Source organism: Bacillus rossius, chromosome 7 (genome assembly GCF_032445375.1).
Source record: "Bacillus rossius redtenbacheri isolate Brsri chromosome 7, Brsri_v3, whole genome shotgun sequence".
In the NCBI taxonomy this organism is placed as follows: Eukaryota; Metazoa; Arthropoda; class Insecta; order Phasmatodea; family Bacillidae; genus Bacillus; species Bacillus rossius.
The window spans coordinates 59,109,372-59,128,691 of NC_086335.1; the positions used below are offsets into that span (position 1 = coordinate 59,109,372).

At 37.0% G+C, this 19,320-nt stretch overlaps 1 protein-coding gene across 1 annotated transcript in view; it reads left to right on the forward strand.

Annotated features, from left to right (window-relative positions):
* The first annotated feature begins 2,841 nt into the window (after positions 1–2,841).
* The window catches only part of LOC134534133 (calmodulin-A-like), an 84,447-nt gene continuing 67,968 nt past the window's right edge, over positions 2,842–19,320 (forward strand). The window contains exon 1 of the mRNA XM_063372232.1: positions 2,842–2,928. Coding sequence (XP_063228302.1) covers positions 2,842–2,928 — 87 coding nt within the window. The remainder of the gene's footprint in view (positions 2,929–19,320) is intronic.

Here is a 19,320-nt window from a genome sequence, read left to right on the forward strand (position 1 = left end):
CCATAATTGTTTTTTTTTACGCCGCTTTAGTCTCGTTCTGTGTCGTCACGTGTTTGAAGTCGACCTCTGGTACGTATTTCGGATCCTTATCTCTCCGCTCGAGGTCTGCCGGGCGCAGAAGATATCCCGGATTTAGCCTTTAATCGCACGGCTACCTGGCCGCTGGAATGAGCTATACCTCCTGGGCTTGCGCGCGGGACCCGAATATACCCGGAGGCGCTCCTGATGGTCGGATCGCGTGATATGCCAGCCGCCGGGAGAAAGTTGGTGAGGGGAGGGAGTTGGGTGGACTGCGAGCCCTCTGCCGGGCCGCCCATAGCACCGGTTTAGAGTGGACACCCAGAGTGCTATCGGATCCTAAGCTGGAGTCACAATTTCCCGACGACCCGGAAACGCCCGGCAGCCAATGAAATGCAAGTTCGCCGTGACGTCAGCACGACGAAATACGTGCCCCAAACGGCCCTCAAGAAGTAGATCTTATTTCCAATTTCGTCGGGTCGTTCCGCGCGTCGGAAAAAAGACTAAACATCAAAAATGTATAATAATGTTCGCAGGCTTTCACGGTCATTGTCTGAAGTAGCTTTGGCTTCTGATGGGTTGTAGCCGCGTCCTTGGCGAATAATTCACCGACGCTTCGGTCGACATTGCAGTCAGTCGCCATCATCAGGGAGCAGTTACCTACTGATGATGGCGACTGCAATGTCGACCGAAACGTCGGCGAATTATTCGCCAAAGACGCGGCTACAACCCAGAAGCCAAGCTACTTCATCAGAAATATCTTCCTACTTGGTAAATCTTTATGCTGGAAAACGAAATTTCGTTTTACGTTTGGGCACACTTTCACATCTGTATTGCGACTTCAAATGTTTATTACGTTTATTACGTTACTATGTCATTGTCTTTGAAAATCTCGTAATGTGTGGTCTCTCTCATAACGAATGCAAATTTTCAATACTAAATGTTAAAAATGTTGCTGTAACATGAAAATTGTTGAAAATAATATGGCATATTTCAGTTTTATCTCTCCCCTTAAGATACATGACTTTATTAATTTACAACAATTTTTTTACCCTTATGTAAAGTAAATTCTTGGAAAACTTGTCTGTGATTTCTAAAAACCAATTAGTTCTCAGCATTTTTCATAATAGGGAAATATTTTAGGTTTTAAAAGACGAGCATTGTCTAAGCTAAACGAGGAATTCTCCGTCAAAAACTGGGGGAAAAAAAAAAAAAATTCAATGCTATTGTTATTGAGTTATTCATTCCTATTGCAGTTATTCCTTAACGTACGAGAACGTTGTAAACAACCCAAAACATTGGTAAATTATTTTCATAGACTTCATTTAGACAGGAAATGGCTACCTACTTATCAGATCTGTTCAAGGATTCTGCCATCAACTGTCGTTCATCTTATAACTGATTTTGAAAAGCTGTAAAGACGTCTAAACAATTTAGAAAGGTTTACCATTAAATTTTTGTATCCTAATTTGTTTCATATCATCTCCTATGTTAGAAAACATTTTCTTTGAGATGCTGTTTCATCTGAATTATTGCATACAGCTTAAATTTTGAAATGAGTACCATTGACTTGTTTTAATTTATATACTTTGCGGTTTTGTATGAATATACATTTCCTAATTTGTATTTTGTAAACACTTATTATTATTACTCTGCCATTTGACAAAGTTTTGTAGTTTTTGGTATTGGGTTTCTTTAGTTGAAGATGATATTTAAGTATCCGTGTTTACATTAATTTCTTGTAGATATTAACATTTTTTTTTTTTTTGATTCGTTAAGTGTTGACAAATTCTTTGGTCCTGGAAAGTTTTACATAAAATGGATTTAGTACTGAATTTTTAATAACATATTTTATTTCTTGAATTGTTCGTGAGATATGTTATATTCAAAGCCAGGATAAGGTCTCTTTTTTTCCTGTGACGATTTTTTTTATTATTTTAATTTTTGTGAGTAAATACATTGGAGAAAGTTTGTTTTGAGGTTTTTTTTTTTTTTTTGGTTCAGCTTAAGATTACAGCCACAGGGTTCGCTTGTACGATGCTAATACTTTTTTAAAATTAGACACTGAAAGCATGTGTAGCGCAAATGATTTAGGAACCTGGTCCCGGTAGTGCAAATAATAAGGTCGCCGGTTTTTCCCCCGGCCCGACGTTGGTAGTTAGCTTGTTGCAGTGCTGTCCATAGAGTGCAATAGTGGCTTTTTTGAGACGAGAACGCGAACCCGTCTCCATGAGATCTAACTTGCAGTGTGGTTGCCGTGTTGGCATGTTTCAGGTAGATCCGACGAGACCCGTACCTTGCGGGCGGTCGCGAGTCGTTCACGAAACTGCCTTAGTCTCGAGCCCGCGCGGCGAGTAGAGCGCGCTCGCCACTTCTGCCAGAGAGAGAGGGAGAGATGCATGGTGTGGTAGGGGGCGATATCCCGACCCAGTGAGCCCCCAGCTTAGAGCGAGCGAGCTGTCCGCTGGCAGTCCTTTTTATTTTTTATCGGGTGGGGAGTTCGGGTGATCGCATTCGGGAGTGACCCTCGCTTCCCGGAGTGTGTCCGGGCGTGTGGACGGTGATGACCACGGAGAGGACTTAGAGGTCACCGTCGGACGCAGTCTTCATCTTCAGGGGGAGGGACCGCCGAGAGAAGTAGGCCCCGCTTTGGTTCCGGCCCTGAAGAGGACGATCCCTAGCTCTCTTCCGCCCCCGCCCCCACGGCAGTGTTGAGTGCGCGAGAGTGCCTTGCCCCCCACACACCCCCCACTCCTCCGCAGCCCGACACTTCTTCTGCACCCCTCCTCGCGCGCCGACGAGACACCGACGACTCCGCCCGGCATGGCCTTCGCGGCCGCCAGGATGATCCTCAAGGACAAGCGTCGCAAGACGTCCAAGGAAGACTTCGCGCCTAGAAACCGAAGCAAGGTAAAGAAAGAAAAAAAATAAATAAATAAAAACCCACCCGCCAAAAACTCTTCCCCCCAGAAATTAAAAAAAATAAAAAGCACGCACTTTAGGCCTCCTCCAAGACCCGTAACATGCATCATCAGTTTGCAACACGTAGATTTTGGGCTAGATTACGCCTGCATTGTACTACTAACTTGCTTGTGAGCTGTTCCGTAAATTGTGCGGTATCACTGCCATTTCAACACCGTAAAAAATCACTTGTTTATTTTCACAGTTGTAAAAAAAAAAAAGAACAACCAGAAATAATTGTCTTACATACTTTGATGTCATTATGGTAAGCCTGACATGGATAAATCTTAATTTTATTTCACAAAAAAAAAATACTGATTAAAATTATTTCTAAATTTTTAATAGGCAATCGCCAGTGAAATGAAAACCTTTGAAAATGGCAGAGATACCTGTGTAGATCAAACTTCGACATAGAATTTGATAGTAAAGTAATAAGTAATACCTTTTTTGAGCTCTTAGAGTAGACAGTAAAAAGTAGTTGAAAATAAATATTTAATAAAAGTTCTGTAGTGCGTAGAAAGCAGGAAATAATAAACAGTAACTGTACTAAAACAATGTTACCTTCTTTAAAATATATATAATAATTTTACTTATGTAATAAACTACACATTAACTGATTACCTGAAATATTTTTTTTAATTGTAAGCTATTGATTATGAAAAATATATTAGTCACTGTTTTTGCATTTATTTCAATTTTTTATAAATTACAAAAATGTATCTAGTGCAGAAGAGACTAATAAAATGGAGTTCTTTTTTTTAATGAATATTATTTTTAAATAAATATTAATTATTAATAAATATTATTTGTAAATAAATATTAATTATTAATAAATATTATTTTGCGTTATTTTTAACGTTATCGATATTCAACTAATGTGTAAACATAAGTAGTAGGAAATCTTTTTTTTCGAAGACCGGATTCGCCAAATGTTGCCTATGGTGCAGACCACCATCTTGGATTGTGACGTCACGGTGGCCATCTTTGTGTCAAAATTTCCTCAAAAGTCCTCAACATTTCTAAAACTTTTCCTTTTTCGAGGGGAAAAATTCCCGTTTTTTCGTCAAAAAATCCAGAGGGGCCAATTTTTCTCTGAGAGGTGCAATATATCTCAAATTGGGGCATGTATCCTCAAAAGGCCCCGTCTTCGGTCATGACTTGACAGTTAACTAGGAGATCTTCATATTTTGACAAAATATTTGCGAAAAATAAATTTCTAACATGCCGTACTACACTGTTTCCTGTCGATGTAATCCCGACGTATATTGTCAAACAGTTTTCTTATGTCCTTGCCGAAGGAAAAGTAGTTAAGTGACTATTGCTTGATAAACTTGTAACAGGTCTTTCGTAAGCGTAAAGCATGTCGAGTAACTCCGCACAACAGGCCTTCTGCTTCGGAGGCTCTTTGAACTATAGGCATTATGCATCGAAGACGTAGTTCTTCACCTGCCCGTGCACCAACCTGTTCAGGACAAGACATGTTGCAACCTGTCGCGACCTTCCATGTACCTACGTGGATGACCAAATTTTCGATGACGTGCACAACTCCTCTTTGATCTAGCAGTGTTCCTGCGTCCAAAAAATATGCAGCCAACATAGAAGTAGATACTGCCCCATATAAACACCGAATAAAAGTCCTGATGTAGCCGCGACCACAGACGACATTGCCCATGTCTCGGCGAAGTAGTCATCACCAAGAGTGATGTCGAAGATGACCAGTCGGATACCTTCATCCCTGCGCCTGGAGTCAGATAACCAGTAAACGAAGTCAATGAAGCACGAACCGAAGTCAACGAGGCAGTAGCTAGGGTCGACGAGGCAGTCTTTGCTGCATCAAAGAATCTGCTTACGAAAATATTGAATGTCTTAAACCAATATGTAAGTAAAATATTCGTGTTTTTTTTTAATAAGTGTCCAAGTGTGTCCTAAATTTCCTTTGAACATGTGTCCGAATGTGCGTCCTAAATGACAAATATGTGTCCAAAAGCGTGTTCTTTCTTTAAAGTGTGTCCTTTTTGTAAAATACTTAGCTGTAGACATTGCTGGTAAAATCGAAATGTTATGGCCTCCTGGTCGAAGTACTGTCATTGCGTTTGTTTAACGTCATCCTGATAGGAAACCATTCAGCTCAACAGTGGTGGCTGTGAACGCGACATTTCACTTCGACCGGGAAACGTCAGGGATGTCTGACAACAGGAAACATGACACAGGATGATTACTCACACGCACATGTCAGTCCCGAAGGGAAACATCCCTCACACACACAGGACAAATGTTATGATCGCACAGTCCATTCGGGCTTAATTGAACTCTATTGAAAAAAGCTATTCGGAAAAAATAAATTCGCAGCTTTCATCTGAATTATTTTAAAATCAAACGTTATCAATTTTTACACCAAGGAGGTACTGGACTATGCAGCTGGTGTCTGTTGTAAAGTTGGGTCACTGTAGTCAGCGAAACTAAAGGTTAGCTGTGTAAATGTTGAGCTAGAAAAGTTGTTTAACAACTTGAAAAGAATTCTCTAGGAAAAAATCATAAAAAAATGCTTGCATTAACTGAGTATTGTTTAACAAAGATTGTTGCAATTCACCTGCAAGGAATTAGTGTTAAACGTCATTACATTCATATTTGTGACGTTTTGATTTTTCTTAGTGATGGGTGCATGCGTACAAATCACTAGGCCCATGGCAAAGTCAAACTTGTGATCTGTCGGAGAAATACTAAAATATTTTTTAAAGAAGTTCTTCCAAAAAAAATTGAATTAACGGAGAACCAAGCCTAGGTTCAGAAATACTTATATCCTTGCTAGAGTTTTCGTTGTAGAGTACTTTACAAAAAAAGTAAGGCATGTTAGCTAGGTTTTCTTTAATGAGTAACGCCTCTGTAACGGCTTCATAGCAATAACGTAGATTAAATGATTCTGCAGTAAAATAATTTCTATTATGTCATTACATCCTATCAGTCTGTATTATTTAAGAAACTCTGTCATTGTTATTTCCTACCACAGTTACAGCAAGTCCTCTCCAGACGTATGTAGGTAGAAATAAATAAATAACAATGTTTGGAAATTTCAATGTAACGTGCAAAACTTACGTAATTGACAATCGTTGCTTAAAAATTTTAAAGAACCTTTTTAAGTTGTGTTCAACTGCAATTATTAAACTAGTGAATAAAAAATATATTTATATTTATATGCCATGTACGATTGAATACCCCCTAGGACTAAGAGGTAATTTTAAAATAAGAAAATTTTTAACCATGCAATAATAAATCGCTCGCTGCCTTTTGTGAAAAGGAATGTCGGGAAAACAAGGCGAATTCTAATCAGGTAATTTTGGAAATCAGGATTTGAACACGTTTTCTCCCAGTTGAGCCATCACGTGTTCTACAAAGCGTCACATCACTCAGTGCATCTCTTCGTTGTTCACACCGAGTGAACTTTGTTGCTGAGATTACACACATTCAAGACATATAAATGAATTCCGAGTGTCTGTCTGCGATTTTCAGGTGATCACATATTAAATACTTTTCCTGTAAAGAACTTAGATACCTAAACCAAATATAATGTAAAAATAATATCTACCTATCTAAAAATTATTTAACTTAGTACAAGTATTCAGATAGAAAACCTATGATTAATAAAGTATAATTTTCTTTGGACACCTCAAACGGCTTCTAATATGTGATGATAATTATATATCAAAATCTTATAGAAATTAGCAATACTTTTATTTTGATCGTAAAGAAAAAAACATAGAGGACGATAGATTTGTCAATTTTATAAATGTATATCTTACAATAACACTGGTTTGTGGACCTATTCAGCTGTTCGTGGTTACCCTACATCTCTCTTAGGATAATGCCGAAGTGGTTCTTAACCATGGACCATGTCAATCATTGTCTCTCAAGCTTTCCAGAAATGAGACCTCGCTTTCAAAGATACGCCAAAATAAAAATAAAAACAATAATATTTATAATACTGGAGCGAAGTTCAGTTAGCAGCAATTAAAAAAATTGTGAAGAGATCAGTCTTCAGCATCCTTATGAGTGAGTCTGAATATGACTTTTGAAGTCCCGCAACTGAGGGTATACCTATAAAGTTGGGCTTGCGTTTCGGAGGACAAGAGTTCGATTCAGTTTTTCAAATCATCATGACGGTTTTCCGTTATTCTCTGGAATAGTTCCAAGCATACTACTTTTCTTCATTTTTGACTTTTAAAGTATGTCTTTTTTAAGTGTTTTTTTTGGTTAGGTATTTGCCAACCTGCTAATAACGTTGATTTGCAACGGGGCCATTATTTGATTTTTAACAAAGCCTGGCGCCTCGCCAGTGAAATCTTTAGAAATGGCAACACGTGACGTCACAAATCAGGAATTCAGAGAAAGTAATCAGCCACGGACAGCAGAATGGAGACATCCCAACACTTTCCCTGGGTTATTTTCGGGGAAAAGCGCAGAAAAAAAAAATTAAGTGGAAAAAAACCTGTTTTGGATTTAAGATCACGTCCTCGTTTCGTACGAAGTGCAGTTTCAAACGTGAAAACAGTTAAGTTCGTAAGCGGTCCCGATCAGAATGACGGCATAGGAAAATCAGTAAGGCCAGTGAAATACGACACAGGTTTGGAGTGCGGTTTCGGACGCCAGTTGTTGTGTCTGCGGTCACGTATCATCTCACCGCTGAAGCTACTCTATGGGGTCGAAGGGCCGATAATTGCCCTTCTGAAGTGCGGTTAGCGAGGGAAGCCTTACGTTTCACTCACCCTCGATCAGTCCCCGTACATATCCGCTTCACTGACCCTCGATCAAACCCCGAACATATCCGTTTCACTGACCCTCGATCAGTCCTCGAACATATCCGTTTCATTGACCCTAGATCAGTCCCCGAAAATATCATTTTCACTGACCCTTGATCAGTCCCCGAACATATCCGAAGTTCGTCGCTCGCTCGTATGGCTGGAATAAATAAACAAGGGGGAAAATAATACAAATTTGAGGAATTTCATACATTTAATCCATTTTTGAGCAATTTAAAAGTAGCGGGCCTAACCTAATCAACATTTAATTCTTGTAACGACGAACTAGAGTAGCAAAACCCCTCCCCTATTGGAAGTAGAAAAAAATGTATTTACGAGATTATTAATAATTTAAAACAAGGTACCTGACCTAACAAAACTTGGTACTATTACAACTATCAAAACAATTAAAGATGCATGTATGCGGATAAATAAGGCGTCTGACCTACAGAGAGAGAAAAAAATGATGTAATTGTACAAACTAGTTATTTAGTAAACCAGTGGCAAAGAAACAGCTTGTAATACTACAAGAAAAATATCGAAATTCTTTACGACACATGACTATGGTTATTTTTGCCTTAATGAAATACTGAGTATTTCTTACTAAAATTGGCGTGTAATTTTATATTTAAATTGATTTTTCAATCAAGCATAATTCTTTCAACAATAGAAAATATAATTGTATATTAAATAATTTGAATTTATTTTGTTTTATCGTGAGCAGTTGATAGTGGAAAGCTATTCCGCGAATAAATGCCCGGGTAAGAGTCCGTACCCAAGTATTGGTGCGAACACATTTTTTGAAGTGATACAGTTGCTTTCATTTAAATGTACAAAAGTTGACAAATATATGTGTAATTTTACGTGATTTTTTGGGCTCGATTTCAATTAAAATTGTTAGTTGATGATTCCCGGTTAATTGGGGACCAGGCTCCGTTTCGGGCCAGTTCGTCGAAAAAGGGAGTTAGTTCGTGAAGAGAGGACAAACAACCCCCCCTCCGTTTCAACCCCTCGCTTCTCCCGCGAAACGTCTTCCGCCCCCAGGACCATCTTGTGCGGGATCAATACCAACAGCTTCCGCTGGATGCCGCATCGCGGACCAGACATGCGCCCCGGTCTGCCGGCCAGGTCCTGGTTCGATTCCCGAGCGAGGGGTGGATCCCCGGCATAGTGGAGGGGAGGGGGGTGGCAGACTTAACTAGAGAAGGGGGAGGGGGAGAACCCTTTCCCCTAACAAACACCACCTCCTACCCTATCCCTAGAGACCGGAAAAATTCGCGGATTCATTTCACGACAGCCCTGAAATTCAAACAGTCATACCTCAGTGCTGCCTCTGCTATTGGCTCACAACTCACCTGCTGGACGACTCTGGGCCAATGAGAAACACTCAACCGAAGCTGTGTAGAATCACAGGCCGCTACGTTGGTACATACCTTTACAAGACAGCAGCCAATGAGAGGGTGACATTTGACCGAGTGTACGTAGAACTAAAACGTTCGTCCTAGAGGTATTGAACCAGCGAATTTTTCCGGTCTCTACCTATCCCTTTTCATCCCGTGGAAAACACTGGTGTCGGATAAACTAAGAACTCCCCCCTCCCCATTAAGGGCTCCGCCTACCCGGGCGTACACACGGTGTGCAGAGCTTCAGGAAAAAACAACGCTATTTCAAAACTACTCAACATATCCGAGTGGGGTGTCTGCTTAAGAAAAGCATTCAAGAGTTCGCGGAGGGCCGAAAAGTACTTTGGATTTCGGATTAAGTTTTTTAACTGTATTTTTAGAACAGTTAAAAATTGCTAAAATGCATGTTTTCAGTGTAATTTTAAGGCGTGAAACAACCCGTAAAGATTTTTGAAAGCACTTAAGGGACTTGCATTACACCTTTACCTTCATTTCTCGGCCATATAATGTTACGGTCACCGCTCAAATTTCACAGTTATACTGTGACGACGAGAAGACTGCGCGTCAGTTCAGAGCCTTGCGCTTAGAGGCGATACCGCGCTAGAAATACCATCGAGCGTCGCGCTTATCATCCCTTCTCACTAACACACATACACCCCTGACGAGGCGGGCCACTTAAATTGTTGAGTACCATTCATTACACACATAAACATCTTTTAAACCCATTTAAATAATAGTTAATTCTTAATATTTACTTTAAAAGCACCGTGTGGAAAACCGCAAGCAATAACTATGAAACGGCTCGGAACCCTCTCAATATTAATCGATTGAAATTTGTGCCTAGAACTCCATTCTCGCAGATATATTTTGCAAAGTCATCGCTCAAGAACCCACAGGGGCTAAGAAGCTGCACGTGAAAGTGTACCTTATGGTACACTTATGGTCGTGATTCCCCTGATGCAAGATCAAGTAGGACTCCAGTTATACTTAAATTAGCATGAGGGACTGAAGTGGTTCCCAAACATGGACAAACACACAAAGACGTGACAGTTATCTGCAACTGCGAGATGCGTTTCGTTTGTTTGGACTGCAGACTTCCTAAAAACGTTTTTAAATTTACAGCAATTTATAACAGTATACCAAAACACCTTCCATTCCAGAATTCTAACGCCTCCAAATATCAATGGTTACGGTAATATGTAGATTTGCACCCTGGTTTTCTAAAATTACTAAATTTCCAAAATTTAAAAATCACTTTACCGATAGAAACCTTCCAAACATATCAGTCAACTTAGAAACTTAGTATTTTTCGTCATGAATCGTTGGAAAAAATTTCTCTCTCCCCCCCCCCCCCAACCCACCCGCGCTCTTTCTCCATAATCGGCTACCTTCAACACCGTAAAATATATTTGCTAATGCTGCTTAAACAAAATAAAATCAAAACAAATACATTTTCTTTAAATCTGTACATATAAGAACATGGCATTTTAGTTGTTCAGTCACCTGTTAAAGTAATGTCTGAATCTATTCTGACCGGATAAATAGTCTATATTTACGGGTAATCTGAAATTTTTATTCCCTGTGCAAGAGTTGCGTACATTTCGAACGTATCTGGTTTCATTTATCACTAGTTTGATAGGCGTGTCAGTATTTCTTATATTTCTGTGGTTATTTTTTTGTAGACCTAAAACATTTTATACAGTGCTTCTGTCTTCTGTTATTTGAGAAAAGTTTCAGATTTACTTTGCTTGCCATTGTTTCCAAAAACTATCACATCTTGTGCAACGTAACAGAACTTGGGAAATAATATTTTAATACTTGTTAAAATTATATTTTTAGGGAATCATGTATAAACAAAACTGGATGAAGATACCCAATATTGAAGATATTTTATTCTTTCATAACGCACTTTAATTTTAAACTGGCAAGAAAACATCTAACAGAACAAAAAATGTTTTTTTTTTTTTTTGGGGGGGGGGGGGGGGGAGGCTGATAATTTTTGTGAACACGCCGAAAATTTATTCATGTGGGGTATTTTTTATTTACATAAATTGTGCACGAGCGAGTAAAAGAACACGATAACATTCAAAACTCCACGTATGAAATCGTAACCCAATACTGCAACCGTTAATATTTATGAATATATAGGTGTGTATATATATATATATATATATATATATATATATATATGAATGACCTGGAAATAAAAATATTAAATAAATAACTACGGTCAGCAGAAAGTATTGCCGTCTAGCGACGTGTGAAGAGATTTATAGAAACACGGTCGTGTGAGAGTTGTTTTCCATTGCCGGAAAAGGGGGGGGGGGGGGGGGAGGAGGTTGTAGCGATTTTGCTGCGGCTATATAGCCATAGCGCTCTTCTGGGTCAGAGTGGAAACAGATAACAGGGCAGAAATAAAAATAAAAAGATAAAAAAGGCCAACAGGTGCAGACATGGTGTCATCGTGGTGATGAAGTACGTCATGTATCGAAAAACGCCGCTGATATATTATATTCGTTAAAAAAAAAATATCACATGCGTTGTCCCGCAGAAAGTCTTCATTGTCGAAAAAATATACAATGCAATCTCATGCTCGTTGTGAATTCAACTTAAAGGGGGAAGTATCGTAAAATATGTTGTAATTTTTTTTTACACATGATTTAAAATAATTTCATAATATAACCATGTTTGTTAAAAAAAATCTTTTTTAAATTTTATGTTTAGTCCTTGTATGTACTGAAAGACTGAAATCATGTGGTTTACATATTTGTATTATACATTCGTATATGTAGTCTTTGTTTAAAAACCCTTAATTTTAGTATATAATTAATAAATCAATAAAAGTTAGGGTTTTACATAACCACATAAACCTGAAATTTTCAGTGTTTTGGGAAAACCTAATTTTTATTAATTTTTGTAATGATATGCTATAATAAATAGTTTTAAGACAAATGCTACATACGAACAATGAACAAAAAAATTTTACACCCATTATTTTGGGTTTTCATAAAATGCTAGGACAGACACGAAAATTTGTTTTAATGTTCATAAAAACACTATTCAATTTGGAATTTATTAGAAAAAAATATATATTTTAACAATCACTTAAATACAGATGTATTATTAATTTAATTTAAGTAATGAGCAAATACACTAAATAAGAAGAAAAATAATTATGGAAAACATACCCCTTAAGGGAGAGGGAAAGAAATTGATAGACACAATTTTGAAACACTACAACTTAAATGATTCTCTCAATAGACACAAGGCCGTAACTAGGATGATTTGAAGAAGGGAGTCCAGTATAACCAACAAACCATTTTTTATGAGCAAATATTCTTTTTAATTGAGTGTGATTTCTTAATGTCCGCCGCACGGTCATATAGTAAGGGTTTGGCCACTTCCTATCCTTCTCCTTGGTGAGACCCGAATGAGGCAATTTATGTCTACATCTGATTTAGGAAAATAGGTTCCCGTCACCCTTGTGTTCAACCAGGGAAACGCCGGGTACCGAAAACTTGAGTGAATTGTGTTGCTTTGTTGAAAGATAGTTGAAGCGGGCCATGCCGTGCGAGATGACGTGGATGATTTGATACACCCATTCGCTCGTGACTGTTGTGCGCTTTATTGTCGAGTTCAATCGTTGGAGTTGATAATTCAAGTGCGAAGTTTCGCTTCTAACGCGCTGGCGCGCCCACGCAACCATTTTGTTTTTCTCTCTCTATGCAATAAAAAAAAAGCCTTCAGGGACCTGGAAAAAACCAACCTGGCCCGAGGTCGTGAATCTGCTGAAAAGGTATAAATCGAGTTAATGGCGCCGGGAGTGCGATGGTAATGCCTGGTAATTTGGTAATGAAGCCCGGAAGGGTCCGGTCGCGTCGCAAATGAAATTTCAGCAGCAGCGGCGCAGGGCTTGAATGAATTACGTCACCGAGTGACCCAGGACAGTTCGGGAGAGAGAGGGAAAGGGGGGGGGGGGGGGGTGGCAGAGTTACAGCGTAGTTTGCAGTGTTCACTTTAAAGGGGCTTTTATTCTCTCTCTCTCCCCCCCCCCCCCGCTCTCTTTCTCTCCAATGCACGATCTCTGCCATGAGCGCTGTCCTTGTTCCGTGCGTGCTCTGTTGCCAGATTTACGCCATAGAGCACAACAGTTTTAGACACACCTTTACGACGTAATAAATATATATTTTTTTAATGTGTCTGAAAAATTACAATTTTTAAAAGGAAAATTTTGGAATGAGAACTTCGGAAATAAATTTTGTTTTATTATTTCATTAAAAGCATCTTCTGATGATGTTAAATTTTTTTTAATTATAAGGAGACGTAACTGAAAGACGGCAACCGTTTTTTAATAATTTTTTAATGTAATTAAAATTTTTAAATGTCTCTGTTTGAGCATAGCCCTATATTTAATGTAATATCTTGTTATTAACAGTGAGCGACTGCTACACATAGTTTATCCTGTGAATTAATAATAAGTTTTTTTTGCATTTAATTATATTTTTTATTTCTGAATAACTACAACTGTAAGATTGTTGTCAATATAGACTATTTTTGTGGTCATGGAATATTTGACAAACATCGGAAAAAAATTATATAAAAAACTTATTTTAATTAACGATAGTACGCAAAAAATGCCGGTTAGTAGAAATCAATCTGGCAACAGTGGCGCTATTTACTCGGCACTGCACACTAAGCGTGGGATACGCTATAGGTGGCGTGCGCGGAGGTCGCCAGAGCTGCGGATGACAAACCACGGTCGCACTAAACTACATTAAGAGCCGTACTGGTATTTGCGTGGCAAGGGGTGAGGGGAAAAGGAGGAAGGTTGGGAGGGGGGTAGAATTTAATTGCCCGGGCTGGAAGTTAGTTTATGCGCAACTGCAGAGATGCGTTTTCGTCTGCGTCTGCGCGTTTAATTGTGCCGCTTCCCGTCCGGGACATTTACGGCCTCGCGCGATTCGTCCCCGACGAACACATTTTTCGCCCGAGCGACCAATCAAACGCGGGAGTTGTCCCTCCGAGAGACGCGGTTGGCCGACCGAACCAACGATCACCCTGCTTGGGTTTCAAAAAAAGTTCCAACCGAATTAAAAAGAAACGTGACCTCAACAACGCTATCTTAACAAATCTCTACATTTGAATGCTGTATATTTTATCGATTAACTTCATATTTTATTATAACAACACAACGTATTTTTGGTACCGTTTAAACACGTATATCGCTTACTTAAATAAAACATTTTATTTAAAAGAAATCAATTAATTTTATTAAATTTGATATTTTTTATTGTATCAAAAAAATACTTTTTGTCATAATTAGACAACAAATAAACATTCTCAGTGTTCTAGCTGACTTTATTTTTTAAATTACTACCACTAACTATTTTCTTTTATCAATTAATACATTTTTAATATACTTCGTGACACTTTTTTTTAGTTTAGTAAATTCCATCTCATAGCTGAGCTATTTTATAAAAGTTACATTATTTATAAATTTTCGAGATGCTCGAGTGTATTGCCCAAGAGAGAGAGAAAGAGATGGTATATATGTGTGTAGGTGTGTTGGGATGTGTATATGTGCGCGTGTGAACATGCTGTGTGGGTTGCAAGAGGAGTTTGAACAGGCCAAGATGTGCGTGAGAAACACGAATATTAAGGCACGGTCTCACATGGAAAGCTGATAATTTAATTTTTTTTATGGCATTAATTTTCTGTAAGGACTATTTCAGTGAAACAAAATATTATAATAGCTCTTTCATTGGTGTTTTTGTTGGCAAGTTATTTCCCCAGGAGTTTTATACGCGTTATTCGCGAGCTGTGTAAACGACGCGCAAATTGATGATGATAATAATTACGAAAAATTTGCGCAACTTTTAAAACCCTTTTATCCGTTGAAAATATTTGTGATAAAACGTACGCGAGTTAGGTTCTGTTTTTTTTTTTTTTTTTTAACTCGCAGGAATATCCCTTAAATAGTGGCAATGACGAGAAAATAAAAAATTTTACATGTCTTACGCATGCCATGTGTGACCGAGACTTAAAAAAAATAATACACACACATTCTCTCTCTTCCAACTCTTTATTCTTCTCTCTTTCTTCCTCTCTTCTTTCTCTTTCTTTTTTTCCAGGCTCGGAGTAGCGCGAGCAATGGTAGCTTTAGGAGCCTCAGTCAGGTAACTTGTGGACGTCCACGCGCTTCCTCGCTGGGCAATACGCTAGTTCTGTCCCTCCCGCGGGCCAATCACAGACGAGCTATACCCCGCGGGCCAATCACGTGGCGCGCGATACCGCGCGGGCCAATCACGTGACGAGCGATACCGCGCGGGCCTTCCAGCAGCTTTGCGACGGAACAAAACACACACGTTAACCTCCACGCAAAAAAAAAGTAATATATATATATTTTTTTTTAATAGAACCAACCACGACTTAATGTAAGCTTTTGGACATACGCCATTGCTAAGCACATGTATGTCTGTAGAAAAAAAACTAGAAAAAACACAAATGACAAAAACACAAATTAAGCAAAAATTTGCTGTTGTCAGGATATAAACACCACACAATACTATCCTGACAACAGCAATTTTTTTGCTTAATTTGTGTTTTTGTCATTTGTGTTTTTTTTTTGTAGTTTTCTTCTACAGACATAAATGTGCTTAGCAATGGCGTACGTCCAAAAGCTTACATCAAGTCATGCACTCGCATTGCACAAATCTTTCAAAGATAATAGAACAACCACATATTTCGTGTTAACGACAAAATAATTGTTGTGTTATACACGAAAATACTTACTAGTTGACAGCCAAAGAATTTCTTGTCACTAATAAATAGTTTTGTTTGGACTATAACATTATTTCGCGGTCAACACTTTAGCTCTAGGTATTGTCAAATATATTTTGTAGTGGCCGGCCACAAAATTATTTTTTTTGTGTGTGTGAACCGATATGTCTCGTATAACAGTCTCAACTTTTGATTGTAGCATTAAATACTCAAATCATTTAGCATCATTATATATATATTTATGCGAAACATTGCCACTCTTGAAGACTTTTAAATAATAACTTGGCAAAGAAAATCTCGTTTCTAACATTTTTTCTGCTTATTCAAAGGCTGAAATAAATAAGTTACGTAATTAAACATTTTCATGTCATAAGTCAACGCTGATCACCAATACGTGACAAAATTTTAAATTTCTCTAAGATAAATTTGTGAAACTTTATCTTGAGGTAAAAATTGTTGAAATGGTTAAGTACATAACACCCCAATTAAGTCAGATAAATTTACTTGAGACTGTATGATAATCAATTCATGAAATAGTTGGTAACAAAGAATTTTGATTCTGTAAAGTTTTTAAGTTCAGTATTTCAGTTTTTTTCCGCCAAAAGTGATTTTCATAGCAAATTACGTAAAACTGTATTTCCTTTAAATGTTGGCGATTTTAATTAAAATAACGACCCTTTAACAGCCTTCAAATAAAGCAGTTGTGAATAATAAGCTGCTAGGTGTAAAATCACCGTTGAAATAAGTGCTCGATGCCTTATATCTCGCGCGCATACACACATACCTTCTTAAGAATTTTTTTTCAATGCATTTTAGCGGGATTGCAAACATTGTATGTCATGATTTTCCCAGCGAAATTGTTACACTACACAGAAAAACTCGTTTGCAAAAACGTCCCATGAATAAGTTGCTCCTCGGTCAGAGACACAAAAGAAAAATCTGCACACCCCACGCTAATTAAAAATACTTGAACATAAATGTGCTACGATGTTATCATAGTATGTTACACGACTCGTTACTCGAGAACACACGCGTCATGCTCAAACAGCCTACACTAGAGTTCGATGATCGTATATTAAGACAGAACTAGCATATTTCAAAGTGAGGACTTGCTATGCATCAGATGTGAGCTCTAGCCGTAGAAGTCTTGCAAATAGATAACTAGAGAGTTTCAAAGCCTGAATTTGCATCTTACGTTCTTTCTTCATATTTGGCACGAATTCTCTTTACTTTAGTGAATTTTGAGAGAATAGTTTTGTTTGCGTATTACTTGGGCTAAATGAATTGACTTTAACAACATTTTATACCTAGAAATAATTTATAAGACATTAATTAATTCTAAGAATACTACTGATTTAAATTATATTATCAATGTAGATTTTTATTTACATATAATTTAAATGGGTAGTATAATTTTATAAAACAAGTAAGAAATCTATTTTAGTTATCCAACTATATACATTGCAATCCTCCATTTCATTTATATGTTATCAATTAGAAAGGTATCCGCGTTTCTATGAAACAAGAATACATAATTTTGTATCCTTTTGAAGATTTTATAAGAATTTTTATAAGTTTACCTAATAATTTATTCACCAACATTTTGGTACTTCATAGTAATATGATAAGATTATATTAATGTTCTTATCATAAAAATGTGACTAATAATATTTACGTACAAAATATATTTGTCAATTAGTAAAATGTTCTTGATTCATCTATGTAGAGTACTATATGTACACTGTACGTACGTTTACTGAAGTAGCTCTGTGACTCTTTACACTTGCACATGCATTTATTTCACTGTGGATACGCCAATATTCACAGTTGTAATTTAAACTTTAAAGTATAACGTTATATGCTTACAATGTTTTCCATGATTTTTCTCCCACTCTCGCTTGGAAAATTTGTTCATTTTTTGAAGTTCGTATATCAATCGCTGCTTTTTTACATTTGTACTTGTATTTAATATAAGATAGAGTGTACAGAAAATTATTTTTGTACATATTTAAACATATAGCTAAACAAATATGTACTTAATGTCAAAAAAAATATTTTAAAATAAATACGCAGTGCCTTAAGTTATATTAAGGTAAGTTAAATTAAGTATTTTAAGTTTAGAGCAAGTACATTTGAAGTTAAATATTATAATGTGTTGGTGTTTTATTAAATTTAATAGTGTTATAGTACATTAGAATACGTTGTGTTTGATAGGTCAGTTAAATATAATGCAACCTGCATTTTTTTCCCGCAAGTGGATGATGAATGGAATAGTGAATGTAGACATAGAATTTATTGGCTTGCCGTATGATTTAAATAGAAATAGTTCATATAGTACGTAGTTCTATAATAGAAGCATGTCTGATCTTTATAGAATAGTCTTTTTGTTTATTAAATAGCTAAAAAAGTGTTTGATGTCGATCTACACAAATATTTTAATTTGAAGCATATTCAACAATATTTGTGTTTCAATTGAGACATGGTGAAAAAACATGAAACATGTAAAGAAACCTATGAAAATAAAATGCAAATAAAAAGTAGCAGGTCACAATAAAACACAATATTATGTCAGTCAAAATAGTGTCATAAACTAAGACTTATGAAGCGCAAAGTAATGTCTTGCCGAATATATTTTTAAAATTTTATTTGGTACTTTTCAAAGATACGTTTGGCATTCGAAACAGTATCAACTCTTTGGCTCTGAAGTGTAAGCATATACTTTTTATCAAACACAAATCCCAGAAGTTAATTCGATTTTACACGAATACGTATCTTCATGGCTGGCCGATAAGTCAGGTATTTAGATGCAGAAACTATACTACCTATTTTTAAAAAAAGGATGACACCTACCGTTGTTAGAATCACCCATGTGTCTTTTTTGTAACTAAATTAAGATTTGGAAAAATAAAATGCAACTAAAGTAATTTTTGAATAAGATATGTTCAGACCAATTATTCCACATAAAATAAAATTAAGCTGCTACATAAAGAATTTTTTTTCCTCATATTTCGAGATAAATTCTGGTTTACTACAGATTTTTGGAATATAAGAAAGTAGTTTCATACCTCAGAATTTAGATGTAGTACTTCTAGTAAAAGATGAAGAATATTATTTTTCTTATCGTACACGTAAAACTGCCTACAAAAATCTCAAGTATTTTTTTTTTGTATAACATTGGCCTAATAAACATCAACGGTTTAAAACATGGATATTTAATGGTTTCAATGAACAGTAGGCTAGGCTTGAAGAAACTGTGTTTAACAAGTAGTCATTTTTAGGGACCGCAAAAAGTCGCGATTTCGATGACCTTCAGGATAAACTACACAATCCTTTATATACTCAGGAAAATAACGCCAGTTTATTGG